Genomic DNA, 18,152 nt, shown 5'->3' with positions numbered 1-18,152 from the left:
GGGTGCCCACCCAGATCCAAATAGTCCAATCCGCGTTGGTGATTGCGGCGGGTTCGAGGGGTGGGGTTTAAAGCTACAGCCAACTGCCGCGCACGTCGGCTCCGCGAGGGGGCGTGTCCACCGTTGAGACGTGCGACGACGGCGCGGCGCAGGGCGGTAAACAAGATGGCGGCGGCGTGTCGGTCTAGGAAAGGGGAGGCGGCTCACAGCGCCCGCGAGTGAGGCGCGAGCCTCCGAGGGCGGTGTCGGCGTGGAGTTTTCTCTCGCGGACAGCATCTTTCTGCCTGAAGTTCGACTCCCCCCTCGCCGCTCCGGCCTCCTGCCTGTCACGCGGCGGCTAGGCGGCGAGGGGGACGCGCCGCCCCGGGTGGTTTTCTCCCCCCATTGGTCCCCCGAAGATTTCCTGTCCCGACTTCGTGCCCGCGACTTGTGGGTGTCCCGCGTCCGGGTGGAGTTTGCGCACCGAGAAGTCGTGGAACTAAGGGAACTAAGGGGCCGCGCGCGGCGTCGGCGCGGGCCGGACATGGACGGAGCGGACCGTCCTCGACGCGGCCGCCTGGGCCCCTGAGCGCGGGGCCCAAGTGGCGACCATGACCTAGCGGCCCGCGCGCCGCGACGGCGGACCGTCGCCTCCGTCGGAAGCAGCGTCCCCGGGGACCCGAATTAGGGGGACGCGAGGGTTGGGGGGGCTCATTGCTTTTTTTTTTTTTATTCTTATTTTCATTTTTTTTCTCCCTGAGCACCTAGAAGAAAAGGGGAAAATCAAAAGTGAAGAATTGGCGCCCAGGAAACGGACGTGGACCCGGTTGTGGGGACCGGGAGGGTTGTGGAGGTCGTTCCTTCCCCCCCCCCCATTCCTTTTTTTCCCCTTCTTGAACATTTGGAAGAAGCGGGTGGGGGAAATTTGAACTTGAAAAGAATTGGCGCTCCCGAAGGGGACGAGGACAAAGAGTGGGCCAGGATGGACGTGGCTGACCCCCAGCCGTTGGGCCTGTTCCCCGAGGGCGAGCTAATGTCGGTGGGCATGGACACCTTCATCCACCGCATCGACTCCACCGAGGTGATCTACCAGCCGCGCCGCAAGCGCGCCAAGCTCATCGGCAAGTACCTGATGGGGGACCTGCTCGGGGAGGGCTCGTACGGCAAGGTGAAGGAGGTGCTGGACTCCGAGACCTTATGCCGCAGGGCGGTCAAGATCCTCAAGAAGAAAAAGCTGCGCAGGATCCCCAATGGCGAGGCCAACGTCAAGAAGTAGGTGCCAAGGGCCTGGGGCCGACGTGGGTGCTGCTGCCTTGAACTCCTTGGGCAGCCCTTCCTCCACTTTTTGGCTCTTCACTTTCCTCTAACCTTCGTTCCCTTCTCTTTTCCTCCCCTTTCCTTTCACTATCTTATCTACCCAATCTCTCCCTGAGCGTCACCTCGGGGGTCTGTGTGCTGGGGCAGCCGGTAGGACTGTCCTAGCGGGAGGTCGTGTGGCCGACTGTGCCTCCAGCCCTCCTCTTTGGGCCAGGTCCTGGCTCAAGTCAGGCCTGCCTTCTTTGGCGGGCGTTGCCAGGCGGGTGGCTCGTTTGTTTACACAGAGGGAACCGGCAGGGCCAAAAATAATGGTGATTTGGGGTGAAAGGGGGTGGGTAGCCAGCCAGTGCTGGCCCGGGCCCCTGCAATATCCTGCCTAGTTGGCATTGCTGGGCCGTGGGGACTCTTTATCGCCTGCCCGGCTTGGCGGAACTTGGGAAACTTCACCTACCGGCTTCCGAGAAGGGGCCTTATCTTTGGGGCCTGCATTGGCGACGCGCTGTCAAACTGACCTTGCCTGTGGTCCTGTCCCAGGAAAGGCTGTCTGGCAGCTTCTTGCTTTTGCCAGCTGTGCACTGTTCTGAGTGGTACCCACAGGAAGGCAGGCAGATACTCAGGAACCGATGTGTGGACCCAGCGGTGGAGCCAGGCGGGTGGGGGGTGTCCTCAGGATCTGCTTTGCCTTTTTTTTTTTTTTAAATATTTATTTATTTATTTATTTCATGTATGTGTGTACACTGTAGCTGTCTTCAGACACACCAGAGAAGGGCATCAGATCCCATTACAGGTGGTTGTGAGTCACCATGTGGTTGCTGGGATTTGAACTCGGGACCTCTGGAAGAGCAGTCAGTGCTCCTAACCGCTGAGCCATCTCTCCAGCCCGACTTTTTTTTTTTTTTTTTTTTTCCGGAGCTGGGGACGGAACCCAGGGCCTTGTGCTCGCTAGGCAAGCGCTCTACCGCTGAGCTAGATCCCCAGCCCCCCTGCTTTGCCTTCTTTGTAGGAGTGGTCCTAGGTTAGTCTTGCACTGGGGAACCGTGGGGACCCAGCGTCAGGTGTGCCTTCAGTGAGTTCGGAGGCCTGAGCTGGGGAAAACCTGGTTGGAAAATTTGTCTGTAAGATGGAGGTGCCATAGGCTGCTCCTCTCTGGGTGGTGACTGCTGACCTCCCAGGCAAGTGGCCGCTTTGGGGAAGTACAGCAGTGACAGTGTGGGCTTAGAGAGACGCTGGACACAGCCCACTGGACGTCAGTAGGGTGCTATAAGGAGCCTGCACTGTTCCTCAAGCCAGGAGTTGGTCTGGGCAAATGGGTACATGCAGTCGTCATAGTGCTAGAGAGACTGAGGGAGGAACATTGCTTCTGTTTGTAGACCAGCCAGATGCATGGGAAAACTTGGTTTCATGAGGAAAACGGGTTGGTAGGATGCTCAGTAGGTAAGTGCCCCAAAGTCTGGAAGGTGAAAGCAGACCCAGCTCCTACAAGTTTGCTTTGACCTCCATATGTGTGCTGTGGCACACACACACGTACACACACATGGGCAGGAAAGATAAAAGCCAGGAGGAGAAACTGAGGCAAAAGCTTCGGACTGGCAAACTGCCCTGCTCTGAGGTCCTTGAATGGCAGGACACAAAGCCAGGTGTTTCTAGGGGAGTGCTGGTGTTACCCACTGCCTGAGTGACTCGTGCAGTGGGAACCCTAAGGTTGCGGGCACCTGCTGGTGTGCACAGAGCCACAGCATGGAAGGGGCAGCTTGGCGACAGCTGGTGCAGGCAGAAAGGCCCCTTTGTCTGTAGGAGCTTAATAGACTGCACTCATGTTGTCTCTCTCTTGTGGTGAAGTGTCTGGAACTTTCCAGCCAAGCCCCTGGGGTCCTGTCATCCAGTCTGCACACAGAGCTTTCTCCTCTCAGGACCAGTGGAGTAGTGTGGCGCCTTCGTTTCTGTGAAGGCTGAAGGGACCTGTGCACTTTGGTTCCTGTCACACACACACACACTCATCCACCCGTGAGAAGTAGCAAGATCTTTTTTTTTTTTTTTTAAGATTTATTCATTTATTCTATATGAGTACACTGTAGCTGTCTTCAGACACACCAGAGAAGGGCATCAGATCTCATTACAGATGGTTGTGAGCCACCATGTGGTTGCTGGGAATTGAACTCAGGACCTCTGGAGGAGTAGTCGGGTGCTCTTAACCGCTGAGCCATCTCTCCAGCCCCAAGATCTTTTTTTTTTAATGTTTATTTTTATTTTTTAATGTACGTTGCTGTTTTGCCTGCATAGACATCTGTGTCAGATTCCCTGGAACAGGAGTTAGAGACCGTTGTGAGCTGCTCTGTGGGAACTGAACCCAGGTCCTTGGAAGAGTAGCCAAGTCCTCTTGGCCGCTGATCCACCTCTCCAGCCTTAAGTAGCAAGTTCTTATACCAGCCAAGGGGAGAGCTGGAGTTGCTGCTGACCTGCTGGCTCTGCAGCTGTGGCTTTAACCCCACCCCCCTCAAGAGTGCTATGGTTGTTCTGCTCTGCCTTACCTGGGGAGGGGGGGCCGTGTGAACCCCCTGGGTGCATGGGCCTTGTTGCTTGTGCATAGACTTCTGAGATCCTCCAGATGGGACAAGTTGGAAAGCCACCCCAGAAGATGGCGGGTGAGGCTCTTCCAGCCTCGTGTCTGCATGCTGCAGTGGAAGGCACAGACCTAGGTGAGAACTGGCCACCTGACGCCCTCACCGTGACCCAGGAGAACGCTTTTGTACATTTGCTCTTTTTGTTTTTTGTTTCGTTTTTAAAAATTTACTTATTATATATAAGCACACTGTCCCTGTCTTCAGACACACCAGAAGAGGGCATCAGATCCCATTACAGATGGTTGTGAGTCATCATGTGGTTGCTGGGACTTGAACTCAGGACCTCTGGAAGAGCAGCCAGTGTGCTCTTACCCACTGAGCTCTCTCCAGCCTCGTTTGCTTCTTGTTTATGTTCTTGTTTTCTTGTATTTTTTGTTTTTTGTTGTTGATGTCTTCCTTTTTTAGATTTGTCCCTCACTCCTGGCACCCCCAGCCCCACCCCACCCCCACCTCCACCCCAGGCTGTGTAGCCCTGGCTGTCCTGGAGCTCACTCTGTAGCCCAGGCTGGCCTGGAACTTATAAGATATACTGCCTCCAGCGTGCTGGTGTGACAGGTGTCCGGCCACCACTGCCTAACCATTTGGATTTGCTTTTATGCATGTGTGCGTATAGAGGCTGGTGGTTGGGGATGCATGTGCCTGGGGAGGCCTGAAGAGCATCAGCTGCAGGAGCGGGACTTGGGAGCTGACTAACATGGTACTCGCAACTGAACCCAGGTTCTCTGCAAGAGCCAAAGACATTCTTAATCACCGAGCCATGTTTTGAGTCCTTAGAGATGTCTCATGTAGGCCAGGCTGGTCTCCAGCTTGCTATGTAGTTGTGGATGACCCAGTCAGTGTCTCCTGAGCAGTGGGCTGATGGCTGGGCACCATCATGTAAGGCATTTAGTTTTCTTCTGTAAGGCAGGGTCTTGTCGGAATGCTTGATCTTAAGCTCTGGGCCTCAAGCTTCCTCCTGCTCTGCACATGGGCTGAGGCCAGCCATGGCATCACCATTTGCTTGCTCTTTGCTAGTTGCAGGTTATGGATGGCCAGCTGTGCCTGCGTTCTTTCAGTCCACTAAGGTGGTGGCTCCTGCTGGCCCTCCAGTGGTTAGGGCTGAGGGCCCTGCTGCCAAAAGCTGGGTCCTGGCAGTATGGATCATGCTTAGTTGAGCTGCTTGTCCTTTACAATTTGTCTGGTCACCATCTCTCTTTGGGGACAGGGAGCACCTGCCTGGGCAGAGTGTCTGTGCTGGATGGCTACTGTTGCTGAGACAGTGCAGTCAGGGTGCTCAGCTGTTGGTTGTCACTGCCTGTCCCGATCTGCACCTGTCTGGGTTGCTGGGACCATGGGAGATGCTGGCAGCTATCCAGGGACAACTGGAGGCCATTCCATGGTGACTGCCTGGCTGTGTGATGTGGACTGTGCATAGTTGGGACGTTAGCGAGTTGTGGGAAACATAGCCAACAACCAGCTTCGTTGGTTTTCAGCCCTCAGCTCATAGAGCATCCAAAGCAGACTCGACAGCTGCTCATGCTGCCTGCCTGAGGGACAGTGCTGGGAGTCGACCCTGTGTGCCTGCATACATGTATGTGCATGTGGTATCCAGGGGGCAGCCTCAGGTGTCACTTCTCAGTCAGTGCCTGGGACCTGGAACCTGTCACTAGACAGGTGACAGGACTCACAGGTGTGCAGCAGCAGTCAGATTATTTTTTTTTTTTGGTTCTTTTTTTCGGAGCTGGGGACCGAACCCAGGGCCTTGCGCTTCCTAGGCAAGCGCTCTACCACTGAGCTAAACCCCCAGCCCCAGCAGTCAGATTTTTATGGTGTTGGGAGATGAGACTCAGGTTCTCACGCATGCTTGCAGAGATTTCCTGTCTCTGCAGTCTCCTGTCAGCTGGTTTCCTTGGCAGGGAATTGGTGCTTCCATGAGTGACCCATGTTGTTCCACAGACCCTTGCCAAGCAGCCAGTGCACTGAACTGGGGTAGGGTGGAGCGCTAGCATCTGCTGTGCAGGCAGAGTTCGGGACTCTGCGTGGGCCACACTTTCCCAGTGCCAGGCAGGTGGCTGTCACTGAGCTTTGCCACCTTGAGAACTGAGTTGAAGTGCCCCTCTCCTGAGTTTAGGGTCTGTCTAGGATGTGGGATGCCTGTGACAGCCTGGTGTTTTGTCAGCTCCAGCAGGTTTGTAGTCTCAGCTTTGTGTAGTTGCTCAGAGGGCAGGACTGTGCGCATGTCCTGCCTGGGCCTTGACTGGGCTGCCCGAGAGGAGCTTGGATGGGACCTAGGGGAAGTCTGGGGCTTCCTCCCTGGCCTGGGCTCTGAGGTGCTGAGCTGGACTCCTGCTTCCTCCCACACCAGTGCACAGCTGGCTTCTCTTAGCATCGTTTCCTGTTGTTTCTGAACAGGGCTCGCTCTGTGACCCAGGTTGATCTGGGGGTCTGCTTTGTTGAAGACTACAAGCTTGTGTACAGCACCATGTGGCTTCCTTCTCACCTGCTTTTCTTGGTTACCTAAAAGAGACCCTGAACACAGGGAGGGTGGCAAAAGCCCTGAAGCCAAGTGGTGGGTCCTTCCTGGTCTGAACCTGCCTGGGCTCTCTGGCTCTCTTATGCTCTCAAGCACTTTCCTGTGGGTGAGAGTTGGGTGCTGGGGGTTTCAGTAACGTGTGTGTGTGTGTGTGTGTGTGTGTGTGTGTGTGTGTGTGTGTGTGTGTGTGTTTTAATGAAAACTTTATGTGTGAGTGTTTTGCCCATATTTATGCTGTAATGTACCTGGGGAACCAGAAGAGGGCACCAGATCCCCTAGAACTGGAGTTCCGGATGGTTGTGAGCCATTGTGTGCGTGCTGGGAACTGAACCAGGGTCATCAGGAAGAGAGCGTTTACCTGTTGAGCCATCTCTCCAGCATCCCAGGTTAGCCTCAAACTCATAATTCTCCTGTTTCAGCCTCCTAAGTGTTGGGTTACAGATACATAGCACCATGTCCAGTCCTCAGGATGCTGGGACACTGTCTCATATACTTGTCTACTTGCTGTCACCCAACACCAGACTAAGGCCACTTAGGAAGGAAGTGATTGCAGGCAGAGTTCCTCCCTGTGGGGGAGGCCTGGCAGCAGAACTGGGAGGCGCCTGATGACATCACATCATATCTGCAGGCAGGAGACAGACTCCCCCTCAACCCATTTTTGGGGGGTAGGACTTTGTCCTTGCTCAGTCTAATCTGGAGACTCCCTCAGACTTCGCCAGTGCCTGTAGAATTGATCACCATTAACCAGCACATCATGTGCTGTGTAACAAACTTCTGTGGAGATGCTACGCACTGTCTGCTTAGCCCAGGTAGGGAGCCCACAACAGACCCAAGTATGAGGACCACCAAAGTCTTAATGTGGTGAACCAGTGAGTTTCACTGGGGTTACTTACAGGAGCAGAGTGACTCGGAGACAGCTGCATCCCCAAGGCCCTCCCCAGCATGGGTGACTCCCAGAGCTGGGAACCTGGAGCACAGCCTGCAGGCAGTTTGTGACAGGCTGGAGAGTGTCCTCTCCAGGTGGCTCGTTCTAAATGTCTTCCAGTAGTGACATTTTAAAAATGCTGGCATTTTGGTTTAAGAAACACAGAAATGGGGACTGAAGATATGGATGGCTTAGTGGTTAAGAGCATATAAGAACGTGCTTTCATTTTAACCCCAGGCGTGGGATGTGGGGCTGCTTCAGACTGTCCGCAGCAGCTGACTATGATTTGTCTCGAGCTCTAGCAGAGGCGTGGTTTTGCCAGCTGCAGACAGTTTCTGAGATTGTATGACATTTGGAATTCTGGGGACTTTTCAGTGGGTATACAAAAGTGAGTCCCACCCCCAACCCCACGCAAGGTTGGTGATCTAATTAATGAGGTTGGTTGCAGTTTGCTAGTAGCCAGGGTTGAAGATGAAACAAAAGGAAAGAAATTAGATTCATGGAGTTTCCTAGTTACTCTCTTCCCTCTACCCTTTCTTCTCTCCTATCCAGTGTTAGGGTGTGAAAAGTGGTGTGGGGGAGATAAAAGGTGAGGAAGGAGAACCCACAAAGTAACAGCCTAGCTACAAAGGGGCTTCCGGCATCTGGTCAGTTTCATGGACTTCCTGAAGCTGTTCAGTGTTGTTAGTTATCTACCTTCTGGTTGGTTTGTTTGCTTGCTTGTTTTTGGATTTTTTGGTTTGGTTTTGTTGGCTTCTGGAGATAAGGTTTTTCTGTGTAGCCCTGGCTATCCTGGAACTGGCTTTGTAGACCAGGCTAGTCTGGAACTGAGATCCATCTGCCTTTGCTCCTGGTTCCCCCAAGTGCTGGGGTGCCCCCCACCCCCAATGCCAAGCTATGTTGTTTACCTTTTTTTTTTTTTCTTCCCCTGGAGCTGGGGACCGAACCCAGGGCCTTGCGCTTCCTAGGCAAGCGCTCTACCACTGAGCTAAATCCCCAACCCCTGTTGTTTACCTTTTATCTTAGATTCCCTGCTGGATGGAGTGTTTCAGTTTAGGAAAATTCCACAAAACACCATCTCAACTTGTGTGCACAGGAGGGGATGGACCACACCACACACAGGTGCATGCTCTCACACACAGCACACAGGCTGTCCTGGAACTAACTATGTATACCAGGCTAGCTTTGAACTCAAAGAGATCCGCCTGCCTCTGCCTTCTGGGTGGGGATTAAAGGCGTGTGCCACATGGCTGGCTATTGGCTTCTACTTACTTACTGCAGTGCCTCTGTAGGGTACAGCTGTCATCTGACTCACTCAAATGTCCCCTCTACCTTGACTGACATCTGTATTGGTATGAGTATTGGCCTCTATCACAGTCAACTGAGGTGGCATCTGCCTCAGTTCGCACCTCCCTCTTAGGCTTCAAGCCCTGCCTTTGTGACAGTCTCTGCTGCGATGTGGGGCTGTCAGAAGGGAGCCTTGTTTTCTACAGTAACTGCTTGGAAGTCACTGTGGAAGTGGGTACTGCTGAGGTCTGTGGGTTGCATCATGCTGTACCTGACCACTGGTCCAGGCGGCTTTGAGTTGGCTTCCCAGAAACCCCAATCCCAAGACACCTCTGAGTGTGTATTCAGCCTGTGCTGTTTCCCTTTCATGGCTGTGGTTTCTAGGGACAGAAAGTGAACTAGGGTTGAGGCCGAAGTCCACTTGTACCCACCACATTGAGGAGGGATAGTTGTGTCCCAATGTAGACTGACTCCATAAATACCATGTGCCCACACTCAGTGGGGGGGAGGGGGGGCACTGTTGAACTTGGGCCCAGGAGTGGGGGGTGAAAGTGCAGTGCTCAGAGCAGAGCATCTTTTCCCTTCTGGCCTATGACCAGGCCAGACCAGGAAGAAGACAGCCGAGAACATAGGATGGATGTCCGTCCATCCGTCCAGAGGGCTGTGCTCAGGGAGACTTCTGAAAGAAGGGGAGTCTGGGGTGGTAAAGGCAGGCTAAGGAGAGGCACTGTCCACCCAGGTGAGCTTTTGGGTGAGGGTGCAAACCACAGAGTATCATGCTGCCCTCACCCATCATGGCATGCTAGCTAGCCTCTTGGAGAGTGTGCAGTGTCTCTGTCACCACTCTCCAGTCCATATGTTCCATCACCCTAAAGGAAGTCCCTGTGAGCTGTCCACTACAGCCATAGCCCTATGCTCCAGTGAGTTCTGTCTCTGGAATCACTCGTTCAGACATCTGCTATTGTGGAGACCCATACTGTGTGGCCTTCTTGTGTTGGTCTCTCACTGGGCTGAGAAGTCTTCAGGGCCCCTCTAAGCTATGACAAGTGTAGGAGCCTTGTTCCTGTTCACACCCGTGTGATACTTCATTATGTAGGTGGGTCATGTTGTGGTATCTGTCCATGTGTGAAAGCTGGCCTGCCCCTTTGGCAGCTGGGCGACTTCTCTGATGAGACTGTGATGGGTGCTATGCATGTACTTGGAGCTTCTGATATCGGGGTGCTGGGTTAGTACCTGGGTATCAGACCTGAGCTAAGGGAAGCCAGTGGCCCCATCAACCTGTTGGACAGTAGCTCTCATGTGGGACCAGTGCCTTCCTCGATAGTACCGTGGTGGCTGTTGCTGCTGTTGCCAGTTTCTGGGCTGACCTTCTGCTGGGGGAAATCCAGGGTTGTGAGGTGGGACGGTATTGGGAGAAGCCCCTGTGGCCCTCTTAGCCTAGCTCCAGGCACATCAGGTGCTGACCTGTGCCACCTTATGTGGAGCTTTGCTTCTACAAAGCAATCTTAGTGTCCCCACGGTCCCTCTTGGCTATGGCCTGAAACCACCACAGCCCAGGTGACTGTTCTCTCCCTGGGACTGAGCCAGGTGTCACAGGCAAACAAGCTCAACTCCCACCTTCCCCACTGTCCAGTGTGCTCCCACATGGCAGCTCTGCCATGACTAGATGTAGGCTTCTCACAGCAAACAGGGTCAGCTGAGCAATGTCCTCTGTTGCAGGGAGATCCAGCTGCTGCGGCGGCTGCGGCATCGGAATGTGATCCAGCTTGTGGATGTGCTGTACAATGAGGAGAAGCAGAAGATATATCCTGTGGGATGGAGTAGGGTGGGGCGGTCCCCTGTACAGTAGGGACTGGGAAGAACCTTCTGCTAGACCTATGGCTGCAGTTTAGTGCTGTGTGTCATCCCGTGGTGCCTGTCAACTCAGCAGGCAGGGTGAACAAGACATGGGGCTCCTACCTTGTGCAAGCCTAGTCTGACCAATGTGACTGGAACTGGGCATGGCCTCACAGGTACTTGAGGGCCTACATACATTGACAGTGCCCCTGTTCTAGAGGTTTCCATGCTGTCCCTTCCCAAAGGTAGAGTTTGCACAGCCTATACCACGTCTGGGTAGTCCTGGGAGCATTCTGAGAACCAAGTACCCTGTAGTTGGCTGCAGTCCTAACTCCCAGGTTCCCATCCCTCCCAGTAGTGAGTAGGCCAGCTTATTTCTAGTCCTGTTGTGACCTGTGCTGACTCCATGTGGTCCAAAGCCTTATAGGCATGTGGCAGTGGCTTTTGAGTACTGATAGGGAACACAAGATGGCTGGAGATCAGAGTGCTGGTGGTCTGCTAGCCCAGCGGGGCCCTGCACCCTCAGCAACATCTTCTGCCTCAGTTGCCCTGGGATTTCAGGGCATTCCAGACTCCCAGGCCTGGTGTGTGCTGCTTTCCTTAGCGCCCTACGTATATGGTGATGGAGTACTGCGTGTGTGGCATGCAGGAGATGCTGGACAGTGTGCCAGAGAAGCGCTTCCCCGTGTGCCAAGCTCATGGGTGAGTGCCCTGTGGGTGCAGGAGGACCAGCCATTATCAGGAAACCCAGATGTTTCTGGCCCCTAGTTTTTAGCCCAGCCAATGTGCTTGGGGTTACGCTCTTGTAAGCCCTGTGGGCCCACTGCCCTGCAGAGAGGCATAGTGGCTCTGAGGCCTGATCAACCCTTCCAGGTTCGGTTAACAGAATCAAGGGAAGGGGAGGAAATGAAGCCAGAGGGGAAACCTGGCTCCCTGAGCCTGGACAGCAGTGACTGTTAGTTGCCCTGTGTGATTTTCAGTGGGCCCTAGCCTTCTATCAAGTCTGTCCGCCTGAGCCCTAAACACTTATCCCCTTGTGGGCCAGGCCTCATGAGTCTTCCAAAGTTCATAGCAGACTTATGTAGGCACTGTGGTGTGGGCTGGGACCCTGTGGGGCCTGAGCCAGTCCCACCCATTCAGGTACTTCCGCCAGCTGATTGACGGCCTGGAGTACCTACACAGCCAGGGCATTGTTCACAAGGACATCAAGCCGGGCAACCTGCTCCTCACCACCAATGGCACACTCAAGATCTCCGACCTCGGTGTTGCCGAGGTAGGCCCCGTGTGCAGGGATCCTGGGCCGCTTCTCCTGAGCTGCCCTGACTCTCACTGCCCTGCAGGCCTTGCACCCTTTCGCTGTGGATGACACCTGCCGGACCAGCCAGGGCTCCCCAGCCTTCCAGCCTCCAGAGATTGCCAATGGACTGGACACCTTTTCAGGTTTCAAGGTGGACATCTGGTCAGCTGGGGTCACACTGTGAGTGTCTTGTATGTACCCTATAGCAGAAGGGGGTAGAGGGAGGGGGCTGTGAATGTTCTCTAGTATTCTTGGGCCTTTCGACCTACAGGGTGTGGCCAGTAGGTTGGACATTCCAGGTCTGTGGGTGTAGTTTCCCTCCACACACCATCCCACAGGTGTACAGTGTACAGTGCCATGGCTGCACATCTGCCAGTTAACATGTGTCCACTCTGGGAGTTGGGAGCACCTGGCCTCTGGTCTCCAGTGTGGCCAGCACTGATGCTTTTTTCCTGTGTGAAGCTACAACATCACCACGGGCCTGTACCCATTTGAGGGGGACAATATCTACAAGCTCTTTGAGAACATCGGGAGAGGGGACTTCACCATCCCTTGTGACTGCGCTCCACCACTCTCTGACCTACTCCGAGGTGGGCATCTCTAATCACACCAATGTCAGACAGCCAGGGACAGAGCCCCTGGTCTGTGGAGGGTTCTGACCCAACTGACAGGACAGCCTGTCTGCTGGGGTGGGAGGTTTCTAAGATTGTTTACTTCTCCAGGGGCAGAGTGGGTGTTGGGAGTCTCAATGCTATGTCCCTGCTACCTATTGCTAGCTCACTGAGGCCTAGCTGCTCACCAGTGAGAAATGGTGGGGTGGGGCTGTGGCACAGAGCAGGCAGGCAGGCACCTGCTACCCTCTCAGACATCCCTTCTGTCATACAGGGATGTTGGAGTACGAGCCAGCCAAGAGGTTCTCCATCCGACAGATTAGACAGCACAGGTGAGTGTGGCTGGCCTGCCTGTGTCAGCCTGCCTAGGGGGTGAGCTGAGGGATGGTCTCAGTGTGTGTCACAGGAGTTGGGATTTGTGCATTGCGTTGTGTGCATTGATGACCTGAGAAGGCTGTGTGTGAACATGGGGTACGAAGGGGGTGCCCAGGGCAGGCCATGGGTAAGAAGTCCTTCCAGATTCCCCTACGTTTAATCTATCTGTAAAGGAGTGCAGGCAGCTGTGTGGCTAAGAAGTTGGAGATTCAGGCCCTGAATTTGGAGGCAGATCCTCTCATGGTGGGGAGGGTGTAGACAGGGAGGTGTCACTCTGGCCCCCAGCTGGTCCTTGGCCATCTGGACATGAGAATGATGTAGCTAGGGAGGTCAGCAGAAAGCGTGAGGCGTGGTGTCTTTGCTCAACTCAAGGGTGAGAGCCTTCTGGGTGACAGGGGAGCCTCTGTCCTGCCCTTTGTTTATTAACCAGCTGGTCGGGGCCCTGGGTCCAGGCGTTGTCGCTTGTGCTGTCCCCAGCCCTCTTGCCACTTCCATGCTAGACTGAGACTGGCTCAGCTGGGTGTTCCCCAGGGAGGGCTTTAGCCTACCCTTGTTCAAGGCGGGTGGTGCAGACTGTAGGTGCAGGGACCAGATCACCCACCCGAGTCCAAGGTGCTATGGCTGTCATCAGTAGGCAGTGGGGTTTTTTTTGGGGGGGAGGGTCAGTGTTGTGGGTGTTAGGCTACCTCAAGTCTGTAGCCTGAGTACTGAGGCCTTGCCAAGGGCAGCCATGGTATGGCCTCTGAGGCCGAGCGCCTGAGTCTCTGTCGCACTTGCCTTCTGCAGCTGGTTCCGGAAGAAACACCCGCTGGCCGAGGCTCTTGTGCCTATCCCCCCAAGTCCAGACACTAAGGACCGCTGGCGCAGCATGACCGTAGTGCCCTACCTGGAGGACCTGCATGGCCGTGCAGAGGAGGAGGAGGACGAGGACTTGTTTGACATTGAGGACGGCATCATCTATACCCAGGACTTCACAGTGCCTGGTGAGTTGACTGGGCGCAGCTCACGCTGGAGCTTGTGCCTTTGTGCACTCTGGGGCTGGTCCTCTTCCCAAGGCTCCAGCTGATACGAGCCCCCAGGACTGCCAAAGCCATCCTGGTGGCTGTGGAGGCATTCACTCTGGGCTGGCTGGAGGGCTCCCTGGGCCCATCTGCAGCTTCTTATGGCCTCCGTATGGCTGTGTCTAGCAGGAGGAGGGGACCCTGGAGGGCAGCGGGTAGGTGCCCTGAGACAGCCGCCTGAGGGAGGGTCCAGTGGCCCTCAGTCCTGGCCATGCCTGACCTTCTATCGCCTTCTTCCCCAGGTGTCGAGGAGACGGCCGAGTCAGGGCTTAGCGAGGACGCATGCGACACATGCATGTGGAAGAGCCAGGGCGCAGGCCTTCCCGGAGAGGAGCCCGAGGAGGGCTTCGGGGCCGTAGTGTAGCTCCCTGTCTGCTGCCCCACTTGTCTTCCATAAAGCTTTGTCCACTGTGTCTGCAGGGGGATGCTTACCGCGACTGCCCTCCCTCCCTCCCTCCCTCCCTCCCTCCCTCTTCCTTCCCTCCCTCCCCGTCACTGCTCCTCATGACAGGCTTCCTACCAGGGTTTCAAAGGACATGCCTGGGCCCAGGGCCTGGGGCAGGGTTTCAGCGTCAGGGTGGCCACCAGCCAGGGCTGTGGAGCCTTTGTTCCTGTGCCCCTCAGGCCAGCCCCACTCAGCTCCTGGCCTTTCAAACAGCCATGTGGGGAGGGTAAGGACCTTGGGCTACTGTGTCTCCTGTAGCAGATCAGTGTTCTGAAAGCAGTGCCCCCGCTGGGTGCCAGGTCGGCCCACAAGGACAGGTGTGCGCCTGAGGTTCAGTGTGGGCCTTGGCTGCAGCCCTTCCATCCCCATGTGGGAATAGTGTCTTCTCTCTGTCACCTGGAGCCCTTGCCTACACTGTCCCACCGGCTCAGCTCTGAGCTGATAGCTGGTGCGGGGCAAGGCCCTCTTTCTTGCTGTGGGCCCCTCTGCTGGGGAGCAGGCGCACGGAGATGCTGGCTGCATGAGGGACCCTCAAGGCTGCTGGGAAGGAAGGGACAACTGGGGGAGTGCTTGCTGTACAGGGAAGTGATGGCACTCAGAGGGGAGCCTGGTTCCTCTGCCTGCAGCAACAGCACAGGGCCTTTCTACTCAGTGTCTTGTGTGGATGGAGGAGGGGCAGAGTCCACCTGACCCCACGCCTAGTCCTGTCCAGCATGAGAGCCTGGGTGGGTGCTGCCAGTGTGGCTGAGTAGGAGGCTCTGGGAACAAGGGCAGTAGGGCTTGTGCTGGGTTCTCAGCCACATTGCAGAGCACTGGGCTATGTAGTTACCCGTACACTCTGCCCACTGAAGCCTGGGGAGCTCAGAAGAGGTCGCCTCTTGTTCCACCATGAGTGCAGCCCAGCAGAGCATGCTGGGCCTGCAGCCCCCAGCTGGATGGTCTCCTTCCCCATGCTCTGCACATCTAGTAGCCCCCAGGCTGAGGGCTTCATCTCCTTGTGCCTGTTCTGAGGGTCTAGAGCCTGGCTCCCTTGGAGAGCTCTGTGAGCTGGTGCTGGGCTACCCAGGCTAGACAGGCAGGTGAGCATGGGTGTGCTGCAGGAGGGCCAGGGCATACCACTGGGAAGGTATGGCCTGACTATCTTTGGAGCTACTGAGGGGTGGCAGAGACCAGCCTCTGGTGCAATTGGGGCTGGCTGGACCCTGGGACTTTGAGCTGCCTGGCCCTTGACTCAAGCTATGCTTGCCATCTTCCCGCAGGACAGGTCCTGGAAGAGGAAGTGGGTCAGAATGGACAGAGCCACAGCCTGCCCAAGGCTGTTTGTGTGAATGGCACAGAGCCCCAGCTCAGCAGCAAGGTGAAGCCAGAAGGCCGGCCTGGCGCTGCCAACCCTGCACGCAAGGTGTGCTCCAGCAACAAGATCCGCCGGCTCTCGGCCTGCAAGCAGCAGTGACTGAGGCCTACAGGTGGGCAAGGGCCAGGATCCAGAGTCATGTTTGGTGTTCACAGTGGGCGTCTGCTATGCGCCTAGCTCCTTCCCAAGGGCAGGGCTGCAGGGGGTGAGGCCACAGCCCTTACCGACTATGTGCACAAAGGACCTTTCTGCTCTGGAGTGGCCAGTACCTGGGGCCTGGTGCTAAGTGGCCACCCATTCTACCAACAGTGTGTCGCCAGGATCTTTGGGCAGGTGTCCCGGCAATACTGATTCCGGGCCTGTCTGTCCACATACTTCTGGACATTGGAGCCGAGGGCAGACCTGCCACCCCAGAAGCACTTTATGTCGAGACCACTGGTCGGCCTCGCCTGCATGCCGCCCTGCGAGCCTCGCTGTCTTTGGGTTGGTTTTTTTTTTCCTTTTTTTTTTTTTTTTTTTTTTTTTTTTAAATAAAACAGGAGGATTTGAGCTGTGGCTATGAGGATGTTTGGAAATAGGGAGCAGGCGGGGCACAGGGTGGCCTGCAGAGAAAACCCAGAGCGAACAAATATGCAGAGACATTTATGATCAACCAGACAACACGACCAACCACAGGGCGCAGGGCAGGGAGTGGGCAGGCACTCATGGCGAGGCTGCCCAATCTTTTGGCAATAAATAAAGCTTGGGAAACTTGAAGCTGCCACCGGGCTGTTCTGTCTCTGTGTTTAAAGCCCAAAGCTCGTGGGGAGGGATGGGACAGGCTGGAGCCTGTGCACATGCAGAGAGCGAGCAGGCGCAGTCGGTTATTGCTCAGAGAGGAAAGGTACAGTTGCTACAAAGTGCATACCATGGACAGGGGAAAGGATTAAGGATCTGGGGCGCGTGTTCCTCTCTGATCCTCAGTGCCCCGCAGTCACTTCCCCTCCAGTAGGTTCACGCATGCAGTGGCACTGCCAGCACGTGCTCACGAGTGTGGAGGTTCGGCTGATCCTGGAGGGAGGCTGCACGCGCACCTCAGAACCTGCTCCACCCGCATCTGTGGCCAGAGGCTGGGTGCCGGGGGTCAACCGTATATGGACTTGAGAATCCAAGATCTTCATCCTCCCTGCAGCTGAGCCTGGGTCCGGAGGCCTTGTGCATCCGGAGGCCCACTGCACCCTGCTAAGTGCCCGAGGGGACACTCCTTGTACACACTTGGGATTTGGGCCGCGTACCCATGCACAGCAACCTCAGGTTGCTCCCGCTGTCGCCACCATTCCCACAGCGGCCCCACGTGCCGCCGGCAAAGCAGCCGAGAGGCAGGTCCAGTACACAGAGCTTAGGCTGGGCTGTGGTCAGGGGATGTAGGGGCGGCAGCAGCGACAATCAGCACCGGGGATGAGGCAACTGGCTCAGCAAGACGGGGAGAGAAGAGTCTCTCGTCGAGGCTAGCTGCTAGTTTGTCCAGCAGTGCCCCGGCGGGCTCAACACATAACCCAGAGCCTGGGCAACCACTGCCTCCACCACCAGGCTCCTCCTCAATGACGGGAATGGATGGGTCATCACCGGTGATGGGCGGCGCACGGCCTTCAGGAGGACAATCAACACTATCCCCACGGCGTAAGGGGGCACGTGTGGGGCGGGTAGCCCCAGGGGGCGTGGCCACGCGTGCACCTCCGGGGTCGCTGTGCTGCCGGCCTCTCTGTTGCCATTGCTTCCGCGCATGAGTGTGAGGATGCGCACGTGCGCGGTGTCTTGGAGCATCATCAAAATGAGGATCGTGGCGCAGGAATTCATGGAAAAGAGCGTCCGTCTTCTCATCGATGCTATAATCGCGGCGCGGCCTGCGTGGCCAGGCTCGCGGGCTGCGGGGAGGGCTCCGAGCTGGAGCAGGAAGTTCAGAAACTTCATCGCCAGCTCCACGTCCCTCGATGCTCGCGTAGCCACTGTCCATCTGTAACAGGCGTCGGGCTTCGCCGTCCTTAGGCCGCAAGGCAGGCGGAGACTCAGGAGGGGGCGGGAAGGCGGGTGCTGCGCCTCCACCCCCGGAACCGGAGCCCGAGCTATCGCCGCTGCGCACTGAGTCACGGTCATTGCCGCTACTGCTGTGGTCTGATGCAGTGGCTGCGTGGAGCTCGAGCGAAGCACGAAGGCTCCACAGATCACGGTAGCTGCACTGTGCATGCTCGGCGTCCTGCTCTTGCTGCGGGTCCTGCTGCTGCGCATGCTCGGGCCCCAAACTGATGCCATGCTCCGGAGGAGTCTCGGGGCTTCCTCCTCCCGCCGCCTCAGCTGCCTCTAGCCTGCAAGGCCAGGCCCATGTGGTCAGAGCCTGCAGGCATTGCCCTGCCCTGCCGGCCACGTGTTTGTGCTTTAGGGACTATGGACATGGAGGGACACTCATCGAATCTGGGCCACTCAAGTAATTCTCTTGATGTGCAAGGGGACTCCAAGAGAATGGATCTGAACTAGACACCAAATCATCAGGCCCTT

The 18,152-nt window shown here is 56.2% G+C and overlaps 2 protein-coding genes across 9 annotated transcripts in view; one reads left to right on the top strand and one right to left on the bottom strand.

Annotated features, from left to right (window-relative positions):
• Window positions 1-139: 139 nt before the first annotated feature.
• On the top strand, window positions 140-16,901 carry Stk11 (serine/threonine kinase 11). 4 transcript variants are annotated; one of them, XR_010052966.1, is made up of 10 exons: window positions 140-1,251; window positions 10,361-10,444; window positions 11,090-11,179; window positions 11,618-11,750; window positions 11,818-11,954; window positions 12,237-12,364; window positions 12,660-12,717; window positions 13,547-13,743; window positions 14,064-15,732; window positions 15,930-16,141. XR_010052966.1 is itself a non-coding variant. In NM_001108069.2 (10 exon segments), coding segments are annotated over 9 exon segments (1,311 nt in total). In that variant the 5' UTR covers window positions 140-961; the 3' UTR covers window positions 15,720-15,732; window positions 15,930-16,901.
• The window catches only part of Cbarp (CACN subunit beta associated regulatory protein), an 8,542-nt gene continuing 6,639 nt past the window's right edge, over window positions 16,250-18,152 (bottom strand). For 4 of the 5 annotated variants that reach the window (XM_039078984.2, NM_001388507.1, NM_001108070.3 and 1 more), the window contains 1 exon segment: window positions 16,250-17,962. In XM_039078984.2, coding sequence (XP_038934912.1) covers window positions 16,999-17,962 — 964 coding nt within the window. In that variant the 3' untranslated portion in view covers window positions 16,250-16,998. 5 annotated transcript variants of the gene reach the window in all.

The sequence above is a fragment of the Rattus norvegicus genome, chromosome 7, assembly GCF_036323735.1.
Source record: "Rattus norvegicus strain BN/NHsdMcwi chromosome 7, GRCr8, whole genome shotgun sequence".
Taxonomy (NCBI): domain Eukaryota; kingdom Metazoa; phylum Chordata; class Mammalia; order Rodentia; family Muridae; genus Rattus; species Rattus norvegicus.
The sequence above is the reverse complement of the archived record's forward strand: the minus strand, read 5'-3'. Positions and strand labels throughout refer to the sequence as shown.

What these genes read in the sequence shown, in the direction of transcription:
- Stk11 (XM_008765096.2), top strand. Translation starts at nt 962, where the DNA reads ATGGACGTGGCTGACCCCCAGCCGTTGGGCCTGTTCCCCGAGGGCGAG. An exon ending in GGCGAGGCCAACGTCAAGAA is followed by an intron (nt 1,252 to 10,360) that starts GTAGGTGCCAAG and finishes CCTCTGTTGCAG; the next exon opens with GGAGATCCAGCTGCTGCGGC. An exon ending in CCAGGACTTCACAGTGCCTG is followed by an intron (nt 13,744 to 15,525) that starts GTGAGTTGACTG and finishes ATCTTCCCGCAG; the next exon opens with GACAGGTCCTGGAAGAGGAA.